This window comes from Dryobates pubescens, chromosome 4, assembly GCF_014839835.1.
Source record: "Dryobates pubescens isolate bDryPub1 chromosome 4, bDryPub1.pri, whole genome shotgun sequence".
NCBI classification, from domain to species: domain Eukaryota; kingdom Metazoa; phylum Chordata; class Aves; order Piciformes; family Picidae; genus Dryobates; species Dryobates pubescens.
The window spans coordinates 38,742,357-38,764,837 of NC_071615.1; the positions used below are offsets into that span (position 1 = coordinate 38,742,357).

At 38.4% G+C, this 22,481-nt stretch overlaps 1 protein-coding gene across 1 annotated transcript in view; it reads right to left on the reverse strand.

Annotated features, from left to right (window-relative positions):
• Nucleotides 1–22,481, reverse strand: part of AGMO (alkylglycerol monooxygenase) — a 190,782-nt gene that overhangs the window by 69,804 nt on the left and 98,497 nt on the right. Inside the window, exons 7-12 of the mRNA XM_009903069.2 lie at nt 20,042–20,107; nt 19,857–19,936; nt 18,159–18,293; nt 17,575–17,691; nt 10,850–10,932; nt 9,584–9,689 (exon numbers count right to left, since the gene is read on the reverse strand). Of these exons, the coding sequence (XP_009901371.2) occupies nt 9,584–9,689; nt 10,850–10,932; nt 17,575–17,691; nt 18,159–18,293; nt 19,857–19,936; nt 20,042–20,107 (587 nt within the window). The remainder of the gene's footprint in view (nt 1–9,583; nt 9,690–10,849; nt 10,933–17,574; nt 17,692–18,158; nt 18,294–19,856; nt 19,937–20,041; nt 20,108–22,481) is intronic.

The window sequence follows — 22,481 nt, forward strand, 5'->3', positions numbered from 1 at the left end:
TGACCGGGAATTTAACTAGGATGATGGCACTGTTTATACAGTGCACAGAGCTAGAGTAGAATAGACCCTTTTATGCATGCACAAAAGCCAGTATCTGCCATAAGATGTCATACGGTAACTAGAGCATTTGCAGACAAAAGAAAGTGGAAATATACATGGAGACATGTAGATACAAAACAATGCAGTTAATGGCCAGAAGAAAGTTCTGCTTAAACACCACTTTTAACTGTTTCTTAATACTTGATCATTCTTTGTAGCCAATTTACATGAAGCAAACAAGATGAAAAATAAATCTAGAGATTTATAGTCATATGAAGATGCACATAACAGAGGTAATAGCCAATAGGTAATAGCTAAGGACAAAATACAGCATCCTTTTCTCCATAAAATCTAAAATGTTCAAAGTATAAAGAGGCTTTTTCAACTGTATATTAGCTTCCAATCAGCAAAATAAACAACCTATTCCAAGAATTTCATAGGCTCCATATGAAGATAAACCAAACAAATTCTGTCAGGACAGATGTGATCACTCCCAGACTCCATAGGGGGTTGCTGCATTGTTTCGCTTTAGTCTCAAGTGATAACTAGAGATTTACATGGACTTTTTTTCCCATAACACCTATTTCCAACTTTTAAATATACAAAGTGTTTTGCGTGTTCTGCATTTGGGAATCAGTTGTTAAACACAGCATTTGCTAATCTTCTTTCATCAGGCAATTTTTATTTGGCATTGGCAGGAGAAGGAAATTTTAAAGCATTCTCTTTGCCTTGCGTAATACCCAAACACAAAAATAAGTACAGCGTTGTTGCCTTCTCTATGTTCTCTGACTCTAAATATCATAGGAAACAGAACTTATGCAAAGGAATGACTTAACAAGACAGTAATAAAGCTAATAAATCATGGCACAGATAACAGCTTGATTTTATCCTACTGTATCTATTGCCCACTTTAGGCAAGAGGTACTGGCTGGTTAGAATTTAGCATGCAGTTGCCCAGATGTCATGAACTAGTTTCAGCCTCTGTGGTTATTTCAGGTGATGCTAGTAGAAAAACAGAGGCTTGACTTTTACTGTGCTTCTCTTTGTTGTTCATAAGAAGCTTCCAAAAAAGTAGACTTAGCAAAAGATTTAAATTTGGGGGTTTTTAATCATAAATTCTAATAAAATAAACTTAGAATATTCTGAGTTAATTTCTGCTTTCCTAAATACAAGTATTGATTTGCTCTTCCAATGGTCTATGTTAAAGCTGGATTCTGTGGGTCCTACTCAGACTTCCTGTTCCAGAAAAGCTAAGTTTTCAAAGTTGCCATGTCCTGCTTACTGTTGCAGTAGTGAGAAGGGGTATTTCTTGTAAGGGGCACCTTGTAAGGTGTATAAACCGGGTAACCCATGCCTGCATGTCTTTTTCACAATTGGAGTATATATTTTTTTCATATCTTGCAAGACAAAAATAACCAAAATACTTTAAATACTAGGCGGGTTCTTTGTGGTCACCTTGTATTTGCCAAACTCAGATTTATTCCATATCACAAACGGCTAGCTTAATTAAAGCTGTCATCTCCTAAAAGCTAATTCAATCCCTCTGCCTGTCATATGGAGAGTAAAACTCAAATTAAGCCATCTGCCTTCACAGCCTTGAAACACAGCTACACCTCTCCTCTCTTTAAGATTAGGACAATTCCCACCTGCCAGTTGCAATGGTTATGGTGGCTGACTGTCTGATTTTGGAAAGAAGTCTACTGCTGTTGCATTCCAGGTTGTCCTAACAAACACATACATGCAGGTGAGCTTGACAGGCTAAAGACAGCCAGGCCACAGAGGGGCTGGAAGGCTTCCTGCTCTGGAGTGCTCAGCATGGTGAGGGGACACAGTCTGATGGATGCAGAAAGTATCTTCTGCTTCACCCCACACCATGTGTGTAGATGGGAAATCTCAGCAAGTAAGCCAGGGTCTGTCATTCAGGATGCAGCAATCACTTGTCTTACCCTTGCTTTTGACTCTTAGCCATGTGCTTTATGCTATACCTTTAAATCAACTTCGAGCAAAAAATTTATGAGTGTAAACTGATCGGCAAGCACTGGCTCTGTCACGCATAGGAAACAGAAGTCTGCTCCAACTGCCTTTGCACCTCTCCAACAGAATCCAAGCGGCACGGGCCTGTCTGCACGCCTGCCTCCAACTCCAGTGTACACCAGAGCTGTGATGCAGAGGAGCCTCTGTGCTTACACAGATGACTAATACTGCAAACAAGGCATCCTCTGAGCACTCGATCCTTCACTGAATGTACCCTTTGAAGCCCTTTAAAGGGAGAAAAAAAATTAAATTAAAAATGACTTTGCTGGTTTCCTAACAGTACTACTTCTGCAGAAGAAATCCAGGTATGAAACAAATACATGCATTTGTGCATTAACCAAAAAAAGTCAGTTAGTTCATACTCTGGAGCTGGAACTGCAATTACACAGACAGAAATATCTACCTGTGTGGAGTACCTCAGTTGTCACCAGAGATTATTATCAGTGCAGTAATTCAGTGGTATGGATATGTGTATTAACCATGTGTTATTATGATGTAGAAAAGAATGCAGTTTTGTGGCCTTTGGAGCATTACTGGATTTTAGAAATATTGTGCTTTGACTTATGAAACAAACTGATCTGCAAAACAAATTAGTAACAATGTGTGTGAAATGGCAGTTTCATTTTTGCAAAGACACTCTCAGCTGTGTAACTAAACATTAATAATTTCATGGCATGGCTGTTCTCTTTAAAAAGGCATACAGATACAAGCCAATCTCTGACTGATTTAGGCTGTGCAGGGTCAATATGAGTGTTGACAGAACAAAACACAAATTTCAGACAGTACATGTGAATATTTATTTTCTACCTTCAGGGTATCATCTTCGCTTCACCTCTGACTGCAAGCTTCTGATTTCTATTAAGTATGACTACCTCCTTGTCTTGTCAAGCAATTAAAGTGACAAAAGTAATAGCAGATGCCTCTTTCATAGTTAAAACTACAGCAAACAGACCATAGCTTGCATTTTATTACAGCCACTCTATACAGCCTAATAATTGCAAGGTAATTGAAAAGATCCTGATCATAAAACATTGGTTTATTCTTTTTCTTTCTTTTTTTTTAAATTTTTTTTTAAAGACAAACATATACAACCCAATTCAGGCTTCATTTTAATAACACATTAGATAGTCTTGATTTTTTGTTTTGTTTTATTTTATGATTGTAAATAAACCCTGGAAAATTCTTTCCCCCATTTTACCACCTGAAACTGCAGCTGTTGGCTGACACTATCAAAGCCTTGCCATTCCAAACTCACGTGCAAATCTCATCAAGTGCAGACACTTCTAATTGATTCCAGAGGTTTTTCTTTTGCTAGGATCAGCAGGCAGAGGAAGAATAACGAGCAGCTTTTAAGCAGAGGGGGGAGGGTGTTGAGCTCAGTGAGTGGAGATTTTAAAAGCTCCAGTTGGCTGCTCTGCCAGAAATGCAGAGCAATTTTACGGTCAATTGGCCAGAGCATCTGGAACCATACATCATCGTCTTTAGTTGATGGTGGTGAAGCCGACTCTCAAACTGGCTAAGTCTGAAATCAGTAATGACTCTGCTGTCACACTGAAGTGGAAACTAACTTAATCTACTGCCAGATTTTACTGTGACTTTTTTCTAAGGGACATTATTCCCCTTAGGGCAGTCGTCAAGTCCAGTCCCCAAGATACAGCGCGTGGTGTAGTGGACTTTTCTCAGTGAAGGTAACACAGAAAATACAGATTACAACTTGTGTTTGTTTAATTCCATGTGTGTTGACAAGGCTTTTTATCATAAGGCAGTAGGGTTTCCTTCCATCCCCAGCTCCATTTCTAAAATACATTTTGAATACACCAGCCAATCTAGCTAGAGCACAGGGACTGCATAAATGCTGAGGCTGTAAATCGCAGCGCAGGGCATGGAACTTCCACCTTAATGGAAACCAAATAGGGGATATGCTCCACTTTGAAATGTGGCATAGATGATCCTAACAAGGGACCAAGAAAAAATGCTACAGAGCAGAAAACTATCATTGATGTGGAAATAAGTTCTTATAAGTAAATGTTTGTTTTAACTCAGTACTCATAAGTCAGTATTCCAATGCTGGTAAATTACAGTAAGAAACAAGTGAGGTAACAGCAAGTCTTTGTATGATGAAAGGAGAAATAAGTTGTGTGGTAATATATCACATTAAGAGGGACTGCTGTGGAATTCAGAATACAGTGCAAATCAGTTCTTTAATAAAGAGATATTATATATTTTATGCAGACAAATTAGCTGGCACACTTGTAAGAAATACCTGAAGTGCAAAGACCAGAGAAGCAGTTTATTTGGTACAGAACACTCTCCAAAAGTGCCTAGAACAGCTGCATCTACCAGGTTTAGATACTTTGGAGGAGTAAATAAACAATTTGAACATAATGTTCAGTTTTGCCAGATTTGTATTTCTTCCTTCAGGTTCCTCACTGCTAGTCGCTTCAGTTTAAGAATCTTTCTCAGTACTGAGTTGCAGCCATGATGAGAGTTGGTGAAATTATTTAAGACAAGAGTTCCAATAACATGTCACTGATTTTCATTTCCACTTGCTCCTCATTAGTGTTACTTTCAAATAACAGCCAATACTTGACCAAAATCAGCTCATGGAATATGCTGCTCCATGCCAAACCAGAGCTGTTGGATGGAAACACTTTGAAGAGGTGCACCATCATCACAGATTTATTTTACATATCGTGCCTGCTGAACTGTCACATAACTGAATGTTCAAGCAATGTATTCTGCTACCTGCAGGTGGTTAGGAGACTCCGGGCCCAGTGTGACAGATTTGGCTTTAGTAATACACGCACTTATCGCATTTCACAGGCATGAGGCAATCAACCTAAAGAAAACTAACTAGCATAGGATGTGGCAGCAGAGATCCTCAATCAAAAACACATTAGCTCCCCAGTTCACTGTCTGTAACCAGTCAAAATATATCTCTACCCCTATCACAAGGTTTTCAGTGACCTCAAAAAACCAATTTTCTTAGGATGTAAAAATTTCCTCAAACATCACCACTGTTTTTCTTTTAAAAAAACAAAACCCCCACAGCCCCATCCTGCTTCTTTCAACTAACCATCCATATGAAATACATACAGCACAATGAACAGGAACTGAGAAACACACACTTTCTACAAGAGGAAAAAAAGGTCACTTCTCTAATTCTGATAACTTCAAATTATTGACTTGTTTGGAGAAGGAGAGGACACCAGGAGAGACCACTCAGGAGTATATTATGGAAGGATTTCAAATACAACAGGGAGAACTTTGAATATCTGAAATGACGAGAGAATATAATAGTTATCATGCAGAATCAAGCATGCTAACACACAACTTCAAAGTGTCAGTGGGTCCATTGCTGTACTTAATATACTGTTGACACAGTTAACAGCTATATTAGGATTGCAGCTTCACGAAAACCAGAAGTCCTTCTTTCTTGCACATCTCTAGCCTCATTTTTCTTCCACCTTCTCTGACACTCAGTATCAGGAATCCTTCTAGCTCCACAGCTAGTTGCATCACTTAGGTGAAGAAAAATCTTTGGCTGCTAACCAGCTGGCTAACCCAGTTAGCTGGGCAGCAAGGGAAAGATGCTGGAGCCAGCGCACAGGATTACTCTTCCTGCTACAACTGCAGTCCTTAGCTGCTTTTTTCACATCCACCTGAAATAATGGCAAAATGGGAGAAGCTTGCTCTTTATTTACTCTTCTCTCTCACTGTTCCCCTATTTTTTTCTCATGTCTTCTGTATTTTCCTTCTCATTTTTACCCAGAAGGCCTTCCTCCCATGTGGTAGTTTCTGATAATTGTCATATCTTCTTGTCAGCCAAATGCAAGAATGTGCCATTAAATTTACCTATTGTTGCTAGGTAGAGTACCCTACAAATAGTACTGCAAGGTGTTTACTTCTGAACTCTTATCTACTGGTTCTAAGACGAGAAATATGAACATACAAAACACATAAAACCCCAACATGCATAGACAGGAGGCGCATACTTTTTCACTGACAATTCAGCATGCTGATGGCAAAATCAGCCTTGTGCTTGTCTGCTGCAACAAGCACCTTTAACTTAAGAATGCTGGGACAGAATCATTTGTTAAATTCTAAAAACACTGAGTGGTGCCATCATGCCTCTTGAAATTCATTTTCCTTCACCCCTAAGTAAGTTCCCTGAAAGGTGCAATTTATAGACAAAAAAAATCCCAAGTCCACAAAAATTCTTTTATGTCATGTTGTGCATGGCTTCCTATTACTCATGAATATTGGATTACTGAAGAGTTAATTATTTGGTACCATATAAAGATGATGATGTAAGGAGGACTATTTCAGTATATTACAGATTATAAGTACTGGAAATACAACACTAAAAAGAACCAAAGTCACTTAAACCTAGATGTATGTTAAAGATGGAATATTTACATGAGGCAACCCAAAAGATTAAATAAATGTATTAGTTTACACCTCTCAGAAACCGTAAGTGGATTTGAACACCAAACAGAGCAAAGGAAGCTAAAAACCAAGCAGATAAAAATTCTGCATGTGGCAGAAATGAAAAAAAAAACCCTGCTTGTGAGATCATAGAATGGTCTGGATTGGGAGGGACCTCCAAAGATAATCTAGTCCAACCCCCACTGCTGTATGCAGGGGCATCCTCAATTATATCGGGCTGCCCAGAGCCCTGTCAAGCCTCACTTTGAATATCTCCAGGGATGGGGCCCCAATCACCTCTCTGGTCAACCTGTTCTAGTGTTCCACCACCCTCCTGATGAAGATCTTGTTCCTAACATCCAATCTAAATCTGCTCTAGTTTGAAACCATTGCCCTTTGTCCTATCACTACAGCCCTTTGTAAACAGTCTCTCTCCGTCCTTCTTGTAGGCCCCCGTCAGCTACTGGAAGGTTACTATTAGGTTTCCACAGAGCCTCCTCCTTTCCAGACTGAACACCCCCAGCTCCCTCAGCCTGTCTTTGTAGCAGAGGTGCTCCAACCCCCTGATCATTTTTGTGGCATTCTTCTGGACATCCACATACTTCCATTAGGTTAGCTAAAAAAGTAGTCCTGGTACTGCCAAATGTGATAAACTCTGACCCATCTCAATGTATGCCCAGAGCCCTGTCAAGTCTCACCTTGAATATCTCCACATTAAAGTTATCTACACTATTAAAATATGAAGGCTATTGAATGCTTGAAAGTCAAATAGAAACAATTTGGGGGAAAAATTTTAGACTTAATTTCTGATAAAACTTTTTCTTATTTATTTATTGTGCTTTCCAGTATTGCTGGTTCAAAATAATCAGGTTAATACTGAGCTGAAACATTAAGATTTGAAGACTTTTCAACATGAATTGACACATCTCTGGCAGTTTCCCTTTGCTCAGAATTTAGTAATAAATTCCACTACAACGATTACCACCCACAGGAACACTCCTGCCATGAATCCAGAGCACTGAGAGCAAAAGCAGAGCATTTCTATCAAAATGGGGGACCCTTTGAAGTTACTCGCAAACATTCAGACTAGATATAAGGAAGAAATGTTTTACAATGGAGGTGGTTAAACGCCGGCCCAAGTTGCCCAGAGAGGTGGTAGATGCCTCATTCCTGGAAACATTCAAGGTCAGGAGAGACAAGACACTGATTGATCTGATCTAGGTTGAAGCTGTTCCTGTTCACTGCAGGGGGCTTGGACTTGATGACCTTTAAAGTTCCCTTCCAACCCAAACTATTTTATTATTCTATGATAATAAGAGCTATTAAGAGCACAAACTTGTTGATTTATGGTAAAATATAAGTCTCTAGTCTTGACATATGGGCATTACTCAAAAGCATTATATATTCTGGTCTCACTGAGAGGAAACAACGTGGAAGACAGCTTTTGTTATTTTCAATGAAAAAAAATATGAGCAAGGTACTCCTGTTTCTTGTTAAAAATGGATTACCTAGACAATGCCAAACAAGTGACTAAAAGAATAACAGAGAAGTATAATGTAAAGGATAAAATGAAAAACATTAGACAGAAGAATGGATAGGAAAATACAGTAGGGGGGAACTCAAGTTGGCAATAAAGTAAAAATTTCAATGAAAGATATATGTAAAGAACAGATTCAGAACTGTTTTATTTTATTTTCTTTTTCATGAAAGAATAGGAGCTGTATAGTTCCCTACAAACAAGAGAAGCAACAATATGATATATTTTTTTCTTTTAGTGTACATTTTCACAAATAATTCTCCTCAAATTCAGTTAGAATACCCCAATGATTCAAATCTGAGAAATCTCAAGGGCTATAGAAATCATTGCTAAATTTTAGAAGTCTTAGCTTCAATCCTACCTATTGTAGTAGGCTACTCAGTAAGCAATACAACTATATTCCAAGTTATATTTAAGCAAGTAAAAGCCTTTAAATATCTGCTGAGTTCTGGAAGACTCTTAACAAAATATTTCAAGATTTACACACCAAAGGTTTGACAATGTAATGAGGGGGAAAAAATAGTAAAATCAGTTCTTGAGTATTGGCATTTATCTATCTTTAATTATTGTCCAGAAGTGATTGTTTCCTATCCCAGGTAAAAAGACAAAAAACCCCACAGAAGCATAAGATATTTGTCATTCTCCTATTGCCAGATCTCTTGGAAAGGCAGAAGGATCAGCACCACCACCAGAAATCTGCAATTAGGGAACCTGCCATAAATTTTACAGATATTTCAAGTCAAAGGAACCATTTTGATCTTGGTTTCAGTCTTTATCCTTACAGGTTTACTTCATTTTCTCTGGTTTTAAGCCAAAAGGTTCTTTTAGTCTTAGTAACCTGCTCTTAATCTTGTTGAGAACTCTCCTTACTGGTAACGAGTAATAGGTACCCTAGGAATGTCATTCAGATCAGAATAATATTCATGATTCAGCATTAGAGAATCAAGGTAATAGAGTTATTATGAAATACCAGCTGTACTGAAGAAAGAAGGTAGATTAAAAAGCAACTCACAAACAGGAACAAAGTAAGTTCTAAGAACACAAAATCAACCATTCTTAATCAGATCACAGGTCTGTTTAGCACGGTATCCTATCTTTGTCAGTGTCTAAAAGTCTGTTTCTGAAGTACAGTGTATGTACAGAACAGAATACTTAAGATTCTTCCAGCCTCCAAGCATTTTCAGATTTGTCCCAATGAAAGATGAGTTAATCAATTCGAATTCAGCAACACAATTCTATTGCTCACTTCAAAGCACACAGCCAGTAACACATTATTTTGGAAGAAACAGAAATTGGCGTCTCTACAGTAAAACCCCAATAATTTTCTTACAAGTTGCTCATATGAGGTAATGAATAACAAGATAAGAAAAATATGAATAACAAGATAAGAAATAACAAGATAAGAAAAAAAAAAATCAATATTCTACTCAAATAGTATAATAAAAATGAGGAAGCAAAATATGTGTTTATTGTTCCTGTTTTTCTAAAAAGATTTTAAAAAAGTCTAGAGTTATCAGCATAGACATCCCAAAATCAAAGTCTTACCTCATATGCATAGCCCAGGGAAGAAAACTGACTCCTTACATAGCCGAGTTTGTACACAGCTACAAAGACTAAGCAGCGGATGATTTCCAAAATTCCTGCTTTGGGCCTAGAAAAGGGAGGTAGTTCAGATTAATATCCAGTCTTTTCTTCTTAGTTAACTTCAGTAAAAAAGAGAATGCAGAAATTCTGTGACATCCTGCACTTAACCAGAAGTTTAAAAACAATGACCTGGTGTAAGTTTTTATAGAACACACAGGCTTCTAACGCTGAATTTGCTGGGGGGTGAGAATATGCGCACTAACTATATCTGAGCTGACACAAATGTAGCTCTATATATAACTTTTGGGTTTTGATCCCAGAAATGACAACAGCAAAAGTCTGAGAACTGCTGTAAGTAGTTCAGAGTCTTTTTATCAGCCCCTTTTCTGTAAATTTTTAGAAATTTGCATTCTTAACTCCCCAAACTAGGCACATCTCTGGCATATTGACAAACATGTACCTGCCTTAAAATAAATTGTTCAGTCCATACACATGAAAGAAACTCCTTTTTGAAAACATGAATAGCAGGTGTAAAGCAGAACTGGCACCTCAACCTCAAAGGATGTTTCTACTGCACGTTTCTGCTCTGGCAGGACAAATGGTTTCTTTGCAAGAAACTGCAGCTGCCATCACTCTTCTGTAGGGTAAAGGTACCTGTAAGGACTACCCCTCCATTATGTGCCTCATGCATTGGATCAGTCAAGATCCAATATGATTTTAAACCATACTGAATACATTTAGTCTTAAGTCTACGCCATCATTCACATGATTCCAAATCAGCTCTGTGCTTTTCACATACCATAACTGTATCTGACACCTATGGCATGGTACACAGGACTGACACAGTATGGTTGCAATTGGATCTTGAACCATCTTGGGACAGCCTGCAGGTCTCACTGGTGTGCCAGTGTCCCATACTCAGAGATTTGGATCCAACAAGCACAGAGGTTGACTTGGCCCATCCTGTAACTTTTCTGCAAGGGACAATGTAGCCAGTAATTGCTACAGGAACGCCTGGGTTTAGAGACTGGTTTGTTACGTGTTATTTTCTAGTAAATAGACAGCCATATATGTGTCTGAGTGCATCAACATCTCTTATAATTCCTGACACACTTAAAACTTCCATATAATGCATAATGAGAGACAAAAAAAACCCCAAACCAACCAGCCAAAAAAAAAGCCCACCCCAAAAAAACCCCAAACACCCCCAAAAGCAGCATATCTTACTTGTTCTCCATAAGCAGTCCAAAAGAGGTCAGGGACAGAATGATAAAGCCAATTCTCAGGAGAATAGTTCCCTGTGATAACATCTGTTAAAAAAGCAGACAAATAACTAATTTTGAGTAGTTTTCTGAAGAGAAATTGAGTTTTAATAGGACAGTAGTTTAAGCATACCTACTGAGTGATGTTAATGTTTGCCTTTAAAGTAATTTGTTACTTCAAACTTTACACAAAACCACATCCTTTGGTTAGCACATTTACCTGGAGTAATCACCTGTATAGTTGTTTTCTCAAGGCTGTATTGCCAAAATAATATTTCATATACTCCCTTCCGCACTACCTGTTTTCCTAAGGTCACTTGATTCCCTGATGCCTTTATCCAAGAGGGAACAAAGTTACTTCTGGATAACTATGCCTGCAGCCCTGTCCTTTCTTTTACATTACAGCAGTCACCTATCATAGTATCAGTCAGGGTTGGAAGGGACCACAAGGATCATCTAGCTCCAACCCCCCTGACATGGGCAGGGACACCTCACACTAGATCAGGCTGGCCAGAGCCTTATCCAGCCTGGTCTTAAACACCTCCAGGGATGGGGCCTCAACCACCTCCCTGGACAACCCATTCCAGGGCTTCACCACTCTCATGGCAAAAAACTTCCTCCTCACATCCAGCCTGAATCTCCCCACCTCCAGCTTCATTCCATTCCCCCTAGTCCTGTCACTACTTGATATCCTGAGAAGTCCCTTCCCAGCCTTCTTGTAGGTCCCCTTCAGATACTGGAAGGGCACAATTAAGTCACCTCAGAGCCTTCTCTTCATTATTTTAATTGTGAAGTCTGCATTTTGTGTCTTTCAATTTATTAATTAATTTTTTTGCATTCTACACAGTGGCCTTTGAAAAAAAATCAAACAACCAGTTTTCTTGTTCCCTCACTCACATCCTTTCAAATATTAGTTTTGAAAAGCCTTTTTTATTTAAAACAAAACAAAACCCCAAACAACAAAAAGCCCCAAACAAAAGTAGTGGATCTGGCTGATAGGAAACCATTCTGGCTTTAATTGCAGTAAGGTTTACAAACAGCATCTTGCACTTCAAGATTGCCAGCACTGGAAAAATAAAAATCCATGAATATCTGCCCTGATTTCAGTAAATCCCACTCAGTGACACACCCACCTTCCTCTGGTGGTGGCCCGTACCCCTCAAAGAGATCTAAGATAAGTATCTGTGAGTGTGGGAGGCAACAGGAGGATATTTTCAAGTTTTACAGCTGTGTGAATTTACAGTGCCCATATTTGCAAAACACATCACACACTCAGGCTGGGTAAGTTTGTCTTGTTTCACTGAAGAATCACAAGCATCTACTTAGGTATCCTGAACAGCTATTGAACAAAGAAAACACAGTTCCAGCAATGAGCAAGCTGAACAGCAGACTCACCAGTTTACAAGCCAGAACACGCTTCTCACAAACGACACCTGTCAAGCTACTCTGTTGCACACATTTATACCAGAGGAGATCAAACTCATTACTGCCTTGCTATATTTCCAATCTGCTCCATCCCTTCCCTCCTTATGACAAACACAAAACCTCAGGCTGGTGATTACCACCATTATTTACTTACATGCAGACCTTGGGAAAATATATTCTTTACAGTTCTCTTACATTCCTACAGCAGCCATCTGCTATCAGGCATTGCAAGAGACAGGATTTTGAGGTACATGTTAAACCCTTGAGTGACTCAGTATAGAAGTTCTGTACTGAGACTCTCAATTAAGTTAAGGCAAAAAATGCCCTACCTGGTTTGTAAACCTTTATCAAAGCTTGTATCAGGTGGAATGCATTTGTAAATTCCAGATACAGGTTTGAAAATTTGTCAGTAACAGATTAAAGTGGGGGTGGTCTGTTTGAAAATTCCAGTTTCCAGAATCAGAAAATCTCAGTTATCCTAAGTCAGCATTTTCCATTGTTAGCATGAGGCAGTTTGAAGTGACATTTTTAATAGAAAATCAGGCACAGACTCTATTTAATTTTAATAAAAGAAGTAAGTTATTCTTAAGGTACTCCTCTAGCCACAGTAACTGCCACTTCAGCTTCCTGTAGAAACTGGGTCATATGAAAAAAAATCAATAAATGAGCAAAGAACGTGATTTGGCACACCCATAAGGGAACTTACTCATTAATTTCTTAGAAAGGCTTTGATATGTTTATCAATTTTTTTTTTCTTGTCAAATAAAGGGAATTAGGACTGGAATTCATGACTTTCCTCCTTATGGATTGTCCTTACTTCTAAGATAGAGAATTAATTAAATATTTTATGGGGGTTTTTTAAACTTGGTCCTTCCAGCCAGGTGGGTCTGATTTTACGTTGTGTTTCCAACGGAATGCACTTCAAAAATATTCCCACAGTGGCAGGGCAGTATTCTGAGAAAATGAAGATAAGGTTTTGTATCCCCCTGAGGCAGGAAAAACAACTGAATATCACATCCAAACTCCTAGCAAGTTATGTAATCGCCACATTACAATACGTGGCTAAAATCACGCTTAACTGAAAACAATTAAACCTGCAACAGGAGTGATGAAGGGTGAGGCAGAAAGTTTAACTGGGAACCATGAAGGCAGAAGGTGCAAGTTACCCTGCACTCTAGATACAATCACCACACCACCTCCTAGTCAAGGGCTACCAAGAAATTTGTGGTGAAATACACCATGATGAGATTTAGGAGTAACAGCTCTTAGAAAAACAGCCATGTAACATAAATGCTAGCATTATTAGTTTGCTTCATTCTCGTTACAGTTCCTGTGGCATAGTTACATCCTGCCTTGATTCTTTTGTTTACTTTCAAACATGTATTAATCTATGAAGTGGATGCTGGCAACCCAGGCATTCATTATCTAGGCATTACTCTACCAAAATCAAGCCAGCCTGATCTAGTGTGAGGTGTCCCTGCCCACAGCAGGGGGTTGGAAGTAGATGATTCTTGTGGTCCCTTCCAGCCCTGACTGATTCTATGATAATAGTCAGTGAGTTATATCACTAAACTAAACATTAAATTTACCCAATGCAAGTTATATTGTGAAAAGAATGTGCCTTTTACACCTTTGGTAGTGCTAGCAACCTCATTCCACTTAACCATAATATGCATGGATGCATATATAAAAGAAATAAGTGTTTCTGTACTGGAGTATTTGTATAAACAGAGAGGCCTGTGGGACCACAGCAGGCTGCCCAATTACAGTTTGGCCACAACTCTGCAATGTGCTTATTGGCTGCAATAAAACAGAAAAAAAAATGTTAAATTATTTCTGTTGGATTTTGATTTCATTGAAAGTTTTAAAAATACCTTGGAGCCTCCAAACCAACCAACCAAACCTCCAACCAAACCAAACCAAACAAACAAAAAATAAAAAGAGGAGCGGTATAGAATTTTGGAAGATGTTTACATGGCTTTGCAATCATAGAATCAATAAGGTTGGAAAAGACCTCAAAGATCATCAAGTCCAACCTGTCACCCAAGACCTCATGACTACTAAACCATGGCAATCAACAGAATGCTCCAGAATTAAGATGATATTTTTAGTAATGAAAAAAAGCCCAAACAAACCACATTCATTGAAATGAGGGAAATACATTATTCCAAATGATGAACACTGAAATATTCCAAATTGACTTTGTATTTCAAAGAACTCTGATTGTTATGCTGCTTGTGAAGAACTACTTGGATGCATTTTCTCATCCTGATGTTTTCAGCATTTCAAAAGAACTGCTAAGAATGATTTCAACGTGCTTCATAAGTCATATACCAGACACTTTTGACATTATTACAAAGAATGCTAATACGACACAACAAAATTGACATTGTTAGGTGTCTTTGTCTGTATGAATTTATTTGGACTTATAATTAAAAGTTATTGTAAGTTGTGGGCCATATTCCATACACAGTTCTTGATATCCTACTGAATGGTTATATTAATTGTGTTCTCAGCTTTCAAGAGACGTATTTATCCCTTACTACTTTTTCATCTAACTGAAACTCCTCACATATTCACAGCATTATAAGCACAGTAAATGTTAGAGCATCTATCAACAACAATAACAAAAAAAAAAAAACCTGCAAAATGTGTTTAAGGTACACTTCACTTTGATTTATGTGATATATGCAGTTTTGGAGCTATGAGAGTTTTGCTTTGAATGCACTGCAGTCTTACACTCCTAGCACTCTCTCTGGGACAGATCCAAATCCCATTTTGTCAATGAGCTTTGGATCAAATCTAGATGTGCAGAGCTCAGAAGCAATTTTTATTCTCTGGATATAGTGCAGATCACTGCATAGAAAATAAACACCTCATGCTTTCTCCTGTGGAAAATATGTATTTGTTCTTTCTTGTTTTGCTCTTTTTGTAAGTTAAATGTAGGTCATTCAGACTGAAGGTATATGGTTGCTCTTTATGGATAGAGAAATTTAACACTTCTACAGGGCATGAGACCAAACACTGAGCAACTGTAATCACTTGAGAAATGTAATAGCTGTGTGCTCTGTCTTATGGCTATTATGAAATGGAACTTATACCTAAAAATGAGGAAAACAGTTAGCTTTCTCCATTTATGGAGCTATGCCACAGTTATGATATAATTCATAGCCAGACAGAAAGTTCCAGTTGTATCCATAGACATTTCATAACTCAGTGTAGTGGAAAACTGATATTGAAGAGAGAATTTTGCCAAGTAAAGTTATTCATATGCAAGCTTCCTCTTCATGACAGCTTCTTCACTGTATTGTGGAGCAATGTTGGATCTTAGCCTTAGGAGCAGCACTTTCTACACCCACGCTGCAGGTTTCTGTCCTGAGATGAGGTGCTTCTAGTCCCCTGTGCTCTCCTTCTTATCCTTACCACCTTATTACCCTGCAGTTTAGTGCAGAGAAATTTCTAGTTGCTTATCAACAACAAGTTCATGAGTGGTGAATCTTTGGGATGTTTCCTTAGTAACTGCAAGAATTTAATGATCATCTGGGGTGTGGGTGCATTTTTCAGCTTCCCTTATTCTTAAACAGCTGCAGTTATCAGCAAAGAAAATAATTTGGACCATCCATTTTTCTTTCCATAACCAGAATAAAGCAAAAAGAGAAATAAAACAACAGGAGGGGGGGGGGGGAATTAAAAAAAATCATCAGACTCCTAGCTGTTAAAAGGAACAGCAACAAAGTAAAAAAAAAAACAACAAACAAAAACCCCACAAACAAGTAACCAAACAAAAACTCCATTGTTTGATCCCTACCCAAATAAATGAAAATAAAGAAATCTTTCAGAGGCTTTTCTCAATATAAGAACAATTGCTATCATGCATTGTATACAGTGTAGGTATTTATCCTTACCTTTGCTCAATTTCCTGTCCTCAGAAATTACTCAGCCTCAAACAGCTGAGTAATCTTCAAATTCCCTGCAATTGCAGAGTGACCCTTTGTAGAGGTGAATATGATGTGCAGAATAACTTAATATTGATCAGAAGAGTATGCTTGAGGTAGCTTTTATAAGTCAGGAATGCTGCATAAAATACTCTAAACTTTTCTCCAAAATTGCATCATTCCACTGGTCTGATGTGCTACTCAGAAAACATCTCACCAAAAATGGGAAGGGAAAAAAAAGGCTTGTAACACTAGTATACGCATTGCTGCCAGAGTTGCTGTAAGCTTGCTGCTATGTATCCCAAGAAATTATTTCAGGTACAGTCCCTTTTCCTGCCCTTCTTGCCCTGGGACACAAAAGGAAAGTCTGAGTCAGAAGACCAAAATGTCAACATTTGGATAAGATTTGTGAGAGCTTTGAAGTCCCTTTGCAATCCTCTGGACTCCTTCATGGATGATCATAGATATGCAAAAGAGTAATCTCTAGAAATCTACTTCTTAGATGGATTCAGATATGTTGGTCATGAGCAAAAGCATCAGGGCACAGTGGTTTATGTGACTATTATGTGTATTAAAATGATGCTTCATAACTAGAATATTTTAGCTTTACTAAAATAGAAAGATTTTTCAAGGAAAAAAAGATGAAAAAAAAAAGTCAGGAAGGATGTGAAGCCATGGAAGCAATTAATATCTTGCTTCTTGCAGACAGAGATGGCCTCCTATTTTACCTTCATAGAACTCTAGATATCCATGTAGAAACCACATTGTGCTACGAGTACCCCAAACATGAGGTGGTGAGCACATGTCTCTTCTAGTTGTATCAATGCTGTTGTATGTTTGAGACTGGAAGAAGATTTGACTTGGCTCTGTGTTCATCCAGCCCCACTCATGCTGATGCCAAGCTTCCCATCTGCAAGTGCTGCAAGACCTTTGCAACATTCCTTCTAAAGTCTGGACACTATTGGTAGCTAACAATATGAACAACCTTGACATGTTAAAAAATCATAGTTTCAAGTCTAAGAGATGTTTTTCCTCAGATCCTAAAAACTGAAGCAGAGTCTCAGGTCTTATATGGAACATTCATTATTCTTTAATTGCTTACTGTAATCATGTTCATATGTAAGTGATTAATATGGTTATTAAACAGTATTTAATAATCAATATAACCCATGATATAGTCAATATGTATTTAGCCATTTATGCTTATTGTTGCAACAGTTTAAATAAAATGTCAGGCTGTAGAGCTGACTCAATGCTTTGTTATTTGCATGTTATATGTCATATTAATGCTAGCACACGATGCTAATTCATAAAAACAGGAACTACTTACAGTCACTGCACCAAGAAGTTCAGTATACAAATCCAATACTACAGCAAAATGTACAACTGCATAGCAATTAAGATAACCTGGTACACTTGGATTGAAGACAACTTCTTTTCCAGTAACCTGTATGAAGGAAAACAGATTATATACTTAAACAGTGACCTGCTTCAGCCTGTTGTTCCTTAGTATTCCTTAAACTAACAAACATAAAAAAAGATTAAGGGACATTTAGAAATGCACAAAGATAACCCACCATCAAGCTTATGCACTACCTAGAATAAGATAGAGTTTAACTCACTGTCTGTGTGTATGTTCACAGCTAACAGAAAAAAGAGAAACTCTTGTACTCCATAGAACAATTTTGGAAATCTCTTTAGGAAATGAATAATGAAAAGATAAATAAAAAAAAAGTCACAGCAAAAACATTCATTTCTTTCAGTTTCTGTTCCCATTTCATCTTCCCTTATGCTTTATGACTGCTAATTTGCTAATTTAAAATAGCATGTGTAGAGTTTTTAACATTGATCCAACAGCATTAAGAGGTCCAAGTAAATTACACAAGACTGAAAGCCTGTGCATGTTCTATTTACCTCTGGGATTTCCTCAGGAAGGCCAAGTCTAGGTTTGCCTGGTCCCCAGCCGGGCCCTTTGAATATGACAGAAAGCTTATTGCAGAATCCAGGTGTGGCCCAAAACGTGTTCCAGATATGAGCCAAGGGACGTAACTTAAAAAAAAAAGAAAACAAAAAAAAGGAGGTGGGGGGAAGGTACTTTTTTATTGTTAGCAACATAACATTTAACAACATGCATTTTATTCATTTTTAGATCTCAAGTCAATGATTTTTCAAGTCTGTAAGGAGAATAAATTTGGAATAGTTGAAGACTGGAGAAGAGAAGGATCAGGGGTGACCTCATTGCACTCTACAACTACCTGAAAGGTGGTTGTAGACAGGAAGGGGTTGGTCTCTTCTCCCAGGCAACCAGCACCAGAACAAGGGGACACAGTCTCAAGCTGTGCCAGGGGAGGTTTAGACTTGAAGTGAGGAAGAAGTTCTTCACTGAGCGAGTAATTCGTCATTGGAATGGGCTGCCCAGGGAGGTGGTGGAGTCACCGTCCCTGGAGGTGTTCAAGGGGAGATTGGATGTGGCACTTGGTGCCATGGTCTAGTCATGAGGTCTGTTGGGACAGGTTGGACTTGATGATCCTTGGGGTCTCTTCCAACCTTAGTTATACTGTGATACTGTGAAGACAGTCAGAAGTTGAGAAAACCTAGCTGAAATAGGCAAGAGGAGGACTAGAAAGACTTCTGCCCAGAGGAACGTTTGGCTGTCCTGCAATCAATCCAGAGTATTTAATGGTATATTGTACCGCTACATTCAGAGCACTTTTAAACTATATTTTGTTATTGAGATCTTGTCATGACATATAGTCAATAACTAAATCACTTAGTATCTTAGTGAAATGGGTATAACTGCATAGGCTGTGGCCGTCCTTCCAGCTTCCAGCCCAGACACCCCTACAGGCAGAATTACTCCTCAGTCCCTGAGGTTTTCACAGAGAATTGTTAACCAGCTTCAGTGAAACTGGAAGCCATAAATCTTAGAAGCACCACATAAGTGCCTTGCCTTCTCTTTTATTTTCTTGTTGATTGTTTGTTGTTGTTGTTTTTAATTAAAAAGTAAATAAATCTACATTCAACCTGTTCTGGGGGTTTTGTTGATGGCTGCTACATAACACTGTCAACACTAATCATTCTGGAGAACCCTGAATGGGAAATATGCAGAAGAGAGAAAAATCATAAAGACATTAATTACATCATGAGATTACATAGAATAGAATACATAGAATAAACCAGGTTGGAAGAGACCTTCAAGATCACCGCGTCCAACCCATCAACCAATCAAACACCACCCAAACAACTAACCCACGGCACCAAGCACCAATGAAATATGAAATAGCAACATTTAGGGAAGACAAACAACAGATTTTTTATATATATAAGGATATATATATCTATATATATAAGGATATTCTCTGTTTTGCAGCATATTGCTTTGCATATGTCAAAATGGACAATTCAGCTCAAGGCCTTGTTATCTCTCCACTGTAATTAGCTGTCAGAGCAGTGAGCAGAAATAATTGGTTTGTAATGAAATACTGAAGAATCTGTAGATAATATAACTGACTGTGCAAAAATGCAAGGACAGCCTCAACTGTGGCTAAGAGGAGCTTCTTTTGAACAAGAGTGCCTGGTGACTACCAGAGTTGGGGATACAAACTATAGCACCTGGAGCATGATGGGATCAAATGAATTTACTGGATGTGTTAACCCATATACAACTTTTGCATCTTCTGCCTCAAATGTTCCTGATGAAAGAAGAAGAAAAAAAAAAAGGACAACCATCAAATTCAAATGCATAAATATTTTTATCATACTAAATATGAGATGGAGCAACTTTTCTTTTTACTTACCAAATATCCTATCCCAGATAATTAGTGTGCCACCATAATTTTTGTCAATACAGTAAGGATTTCTGCCTATAAGAAAAATAATTCATGAGATCAGTAATTGCATTTCTAAGAATACATGCAACTGAATCATGAAAGGAAATCTTCATCAGTAGCATCAATTTATAATCTAATAATTTCTACTACTCCATATATATCTATAAAATTTCTTATTACTTACTAGGCTCTCTTTTTACTCAAACATACAAATAAAAAATTGAGTCATAGACAGACTTTCTGTGAAATAAGGCTCACTTGGAGAATAAACTCAGTTTAAAATATATTCATAAAGACAAGTTAAAAAGCAAACAAAAAAAAAACATTTCACCAGTTTATATATAAGAAAATATATGCTAAAAACTTTCACGTGCAATCATCTCATTAATAGCTTTCAGGAGTCTTTAACTTCTATCCTATATTAACTCCAATGTGAGAAAAACTGACCCTTCAACCGTTTTCTAGGCGTATTTTATGTAAGCTCAAAAGTATGAGCAAAGAAACATTGCTACATATCCCTGTGTTTGTGGAGATTGGAGCAACTCTATGACTTTGATAGTAGGTTGAACATGAGCCAGCAGTGTGCCCAGGTGGACAAGAAGGCCAATGGCATCCTGGCCTGCATCAGGAACAGTGTGGCCAGCAGAAGCAGGGAGGTCATTCTGCCCCTGTACTCAGCACTGTTTAGGCCACACCTTGAGCACTGTGTCCAGATCTGGGCCCCTAAGTTTAGGAAAGATGTTGAGTTGCTGGAATGTGTCCAGAGAAGGGCAACAAAGCTGGGGAGGGGTTTGGAGCACAAGCCCTATAAGGACAGGCTGAGGGAGCTGGGGTTGCTTAGCCTGGAGGAGGCTCAGGGGAGACCTTATTGCCATCTACAACTACCTGAAGGGAGGTTGTAGCCAGGTGGGGATTGGCCTCTTCTTCCAGGCAACCAGTATCAGAACAAGAGGACACAGTCTCAAGCTGTGCCAGGGGAGGTTTAGGCTGGATATTAGGATAACATTCTTCACAGACAAAGTGATTGGCTGCCCAGGGAGGTGATTGAGTTACCATCACTGGAGGTGTGGATGGGGCACTTAGAATAGAATAGAATAGAATTAACCAGGTTGGAAGAGACCTTCAAGATCATCATGTCCAACCTATCATCCAACACTACCCAATCAACTAAACCATACAAGGAAGCATCCTGTCAAGCCTCGCCCTGAACACCCCCAGCGACGGCAACCCCACCACCTCCTCAGGCAGCCCATTCCAGTGGGCAATCACTCTCTCTGTGTAAAACTTCCTCCTAACCTCCAGCCTAAACCTCCCCTGGCACAGCCTTAGACTGTGTCCTCTTGTTCTGGTACTGGTTGCCTGGGAGAAGAGACCAACCTCCGCCTCACTACAACCCCCCTTCAGGTAGTTGTAGAGAGCAATAAGGTCACCCCTGAGTCTCCTCCTCTCCAGACTAAGCAACCCCAGCTCCCTCAATCTCTCCTCATAGGGCTTGTGCTCCAAGCCCCTCACCAACCTTGTTGCCCTTTTCTGGACACACTTAGTGCCATGGTTTAGTTGATTAGATGGTGTTGCATGATGGGTTGGACTTGATGATCTTGAAGGTCTTTTCCAACCTGGTTAATTCTATTCTATTCTAACACTTGATCAGCTCTGGAGTGATTCTGCTTAACTCCAATTGGGTTCAGAGGATTAGTTTAGATTTACAGGAGAACAAATAAGGCAGAGTATCTCCCTCCAGGATTATCAGTACTTGTGCAAATTTTAAGAAGCAGACACTTACAGCACCACAGTCTTTTAAAAAACTCTACACAGTGCCATAAACACTTTACACATAGATATAATATTAATAACATCATCTGCACACAAGGCATTTGTGTCTTTTTTAACTTAACATCTTCCATTCTTCTATTATTGTGTTAGTTATCTCTGCACATTTAATAAGCCAAGGGCATCTAAGAAATCAACCTCTAGTCCACAGATATATTCCTGACATTTTCTTAGAATGCAGTGGAGTTATTAATCCAATTTACATATGCCATATGGTCCTGAATGCATCTGAATATTGATGAAGAGTCTATCACTGTGCACTTGTGTGAAGAGAGATTTTTCAATAATCCAGACAGCTGAAACCAAATTCCACTACAAAATTAATCAGTTCTTCTAAAAGCTAACCATGCATTTTCACAAATTCAGTGCTTGAATTCGAGTGCAAAAGCATCTGTTAGTGATTGACAAGTTGATGATGTTTTAATAGTCAAGGAAGGATGAGATTTGTCTATCAGTCTTCCTACTGTTAAACATGGAATAGTTTTGCTCAAAGTCTTCAAATTGTCTCATGTTATTCAGACGTAATTTCTGCTCAGTTATCAACCTTAAATGCAAACATTTAATAACTAAATTAGTT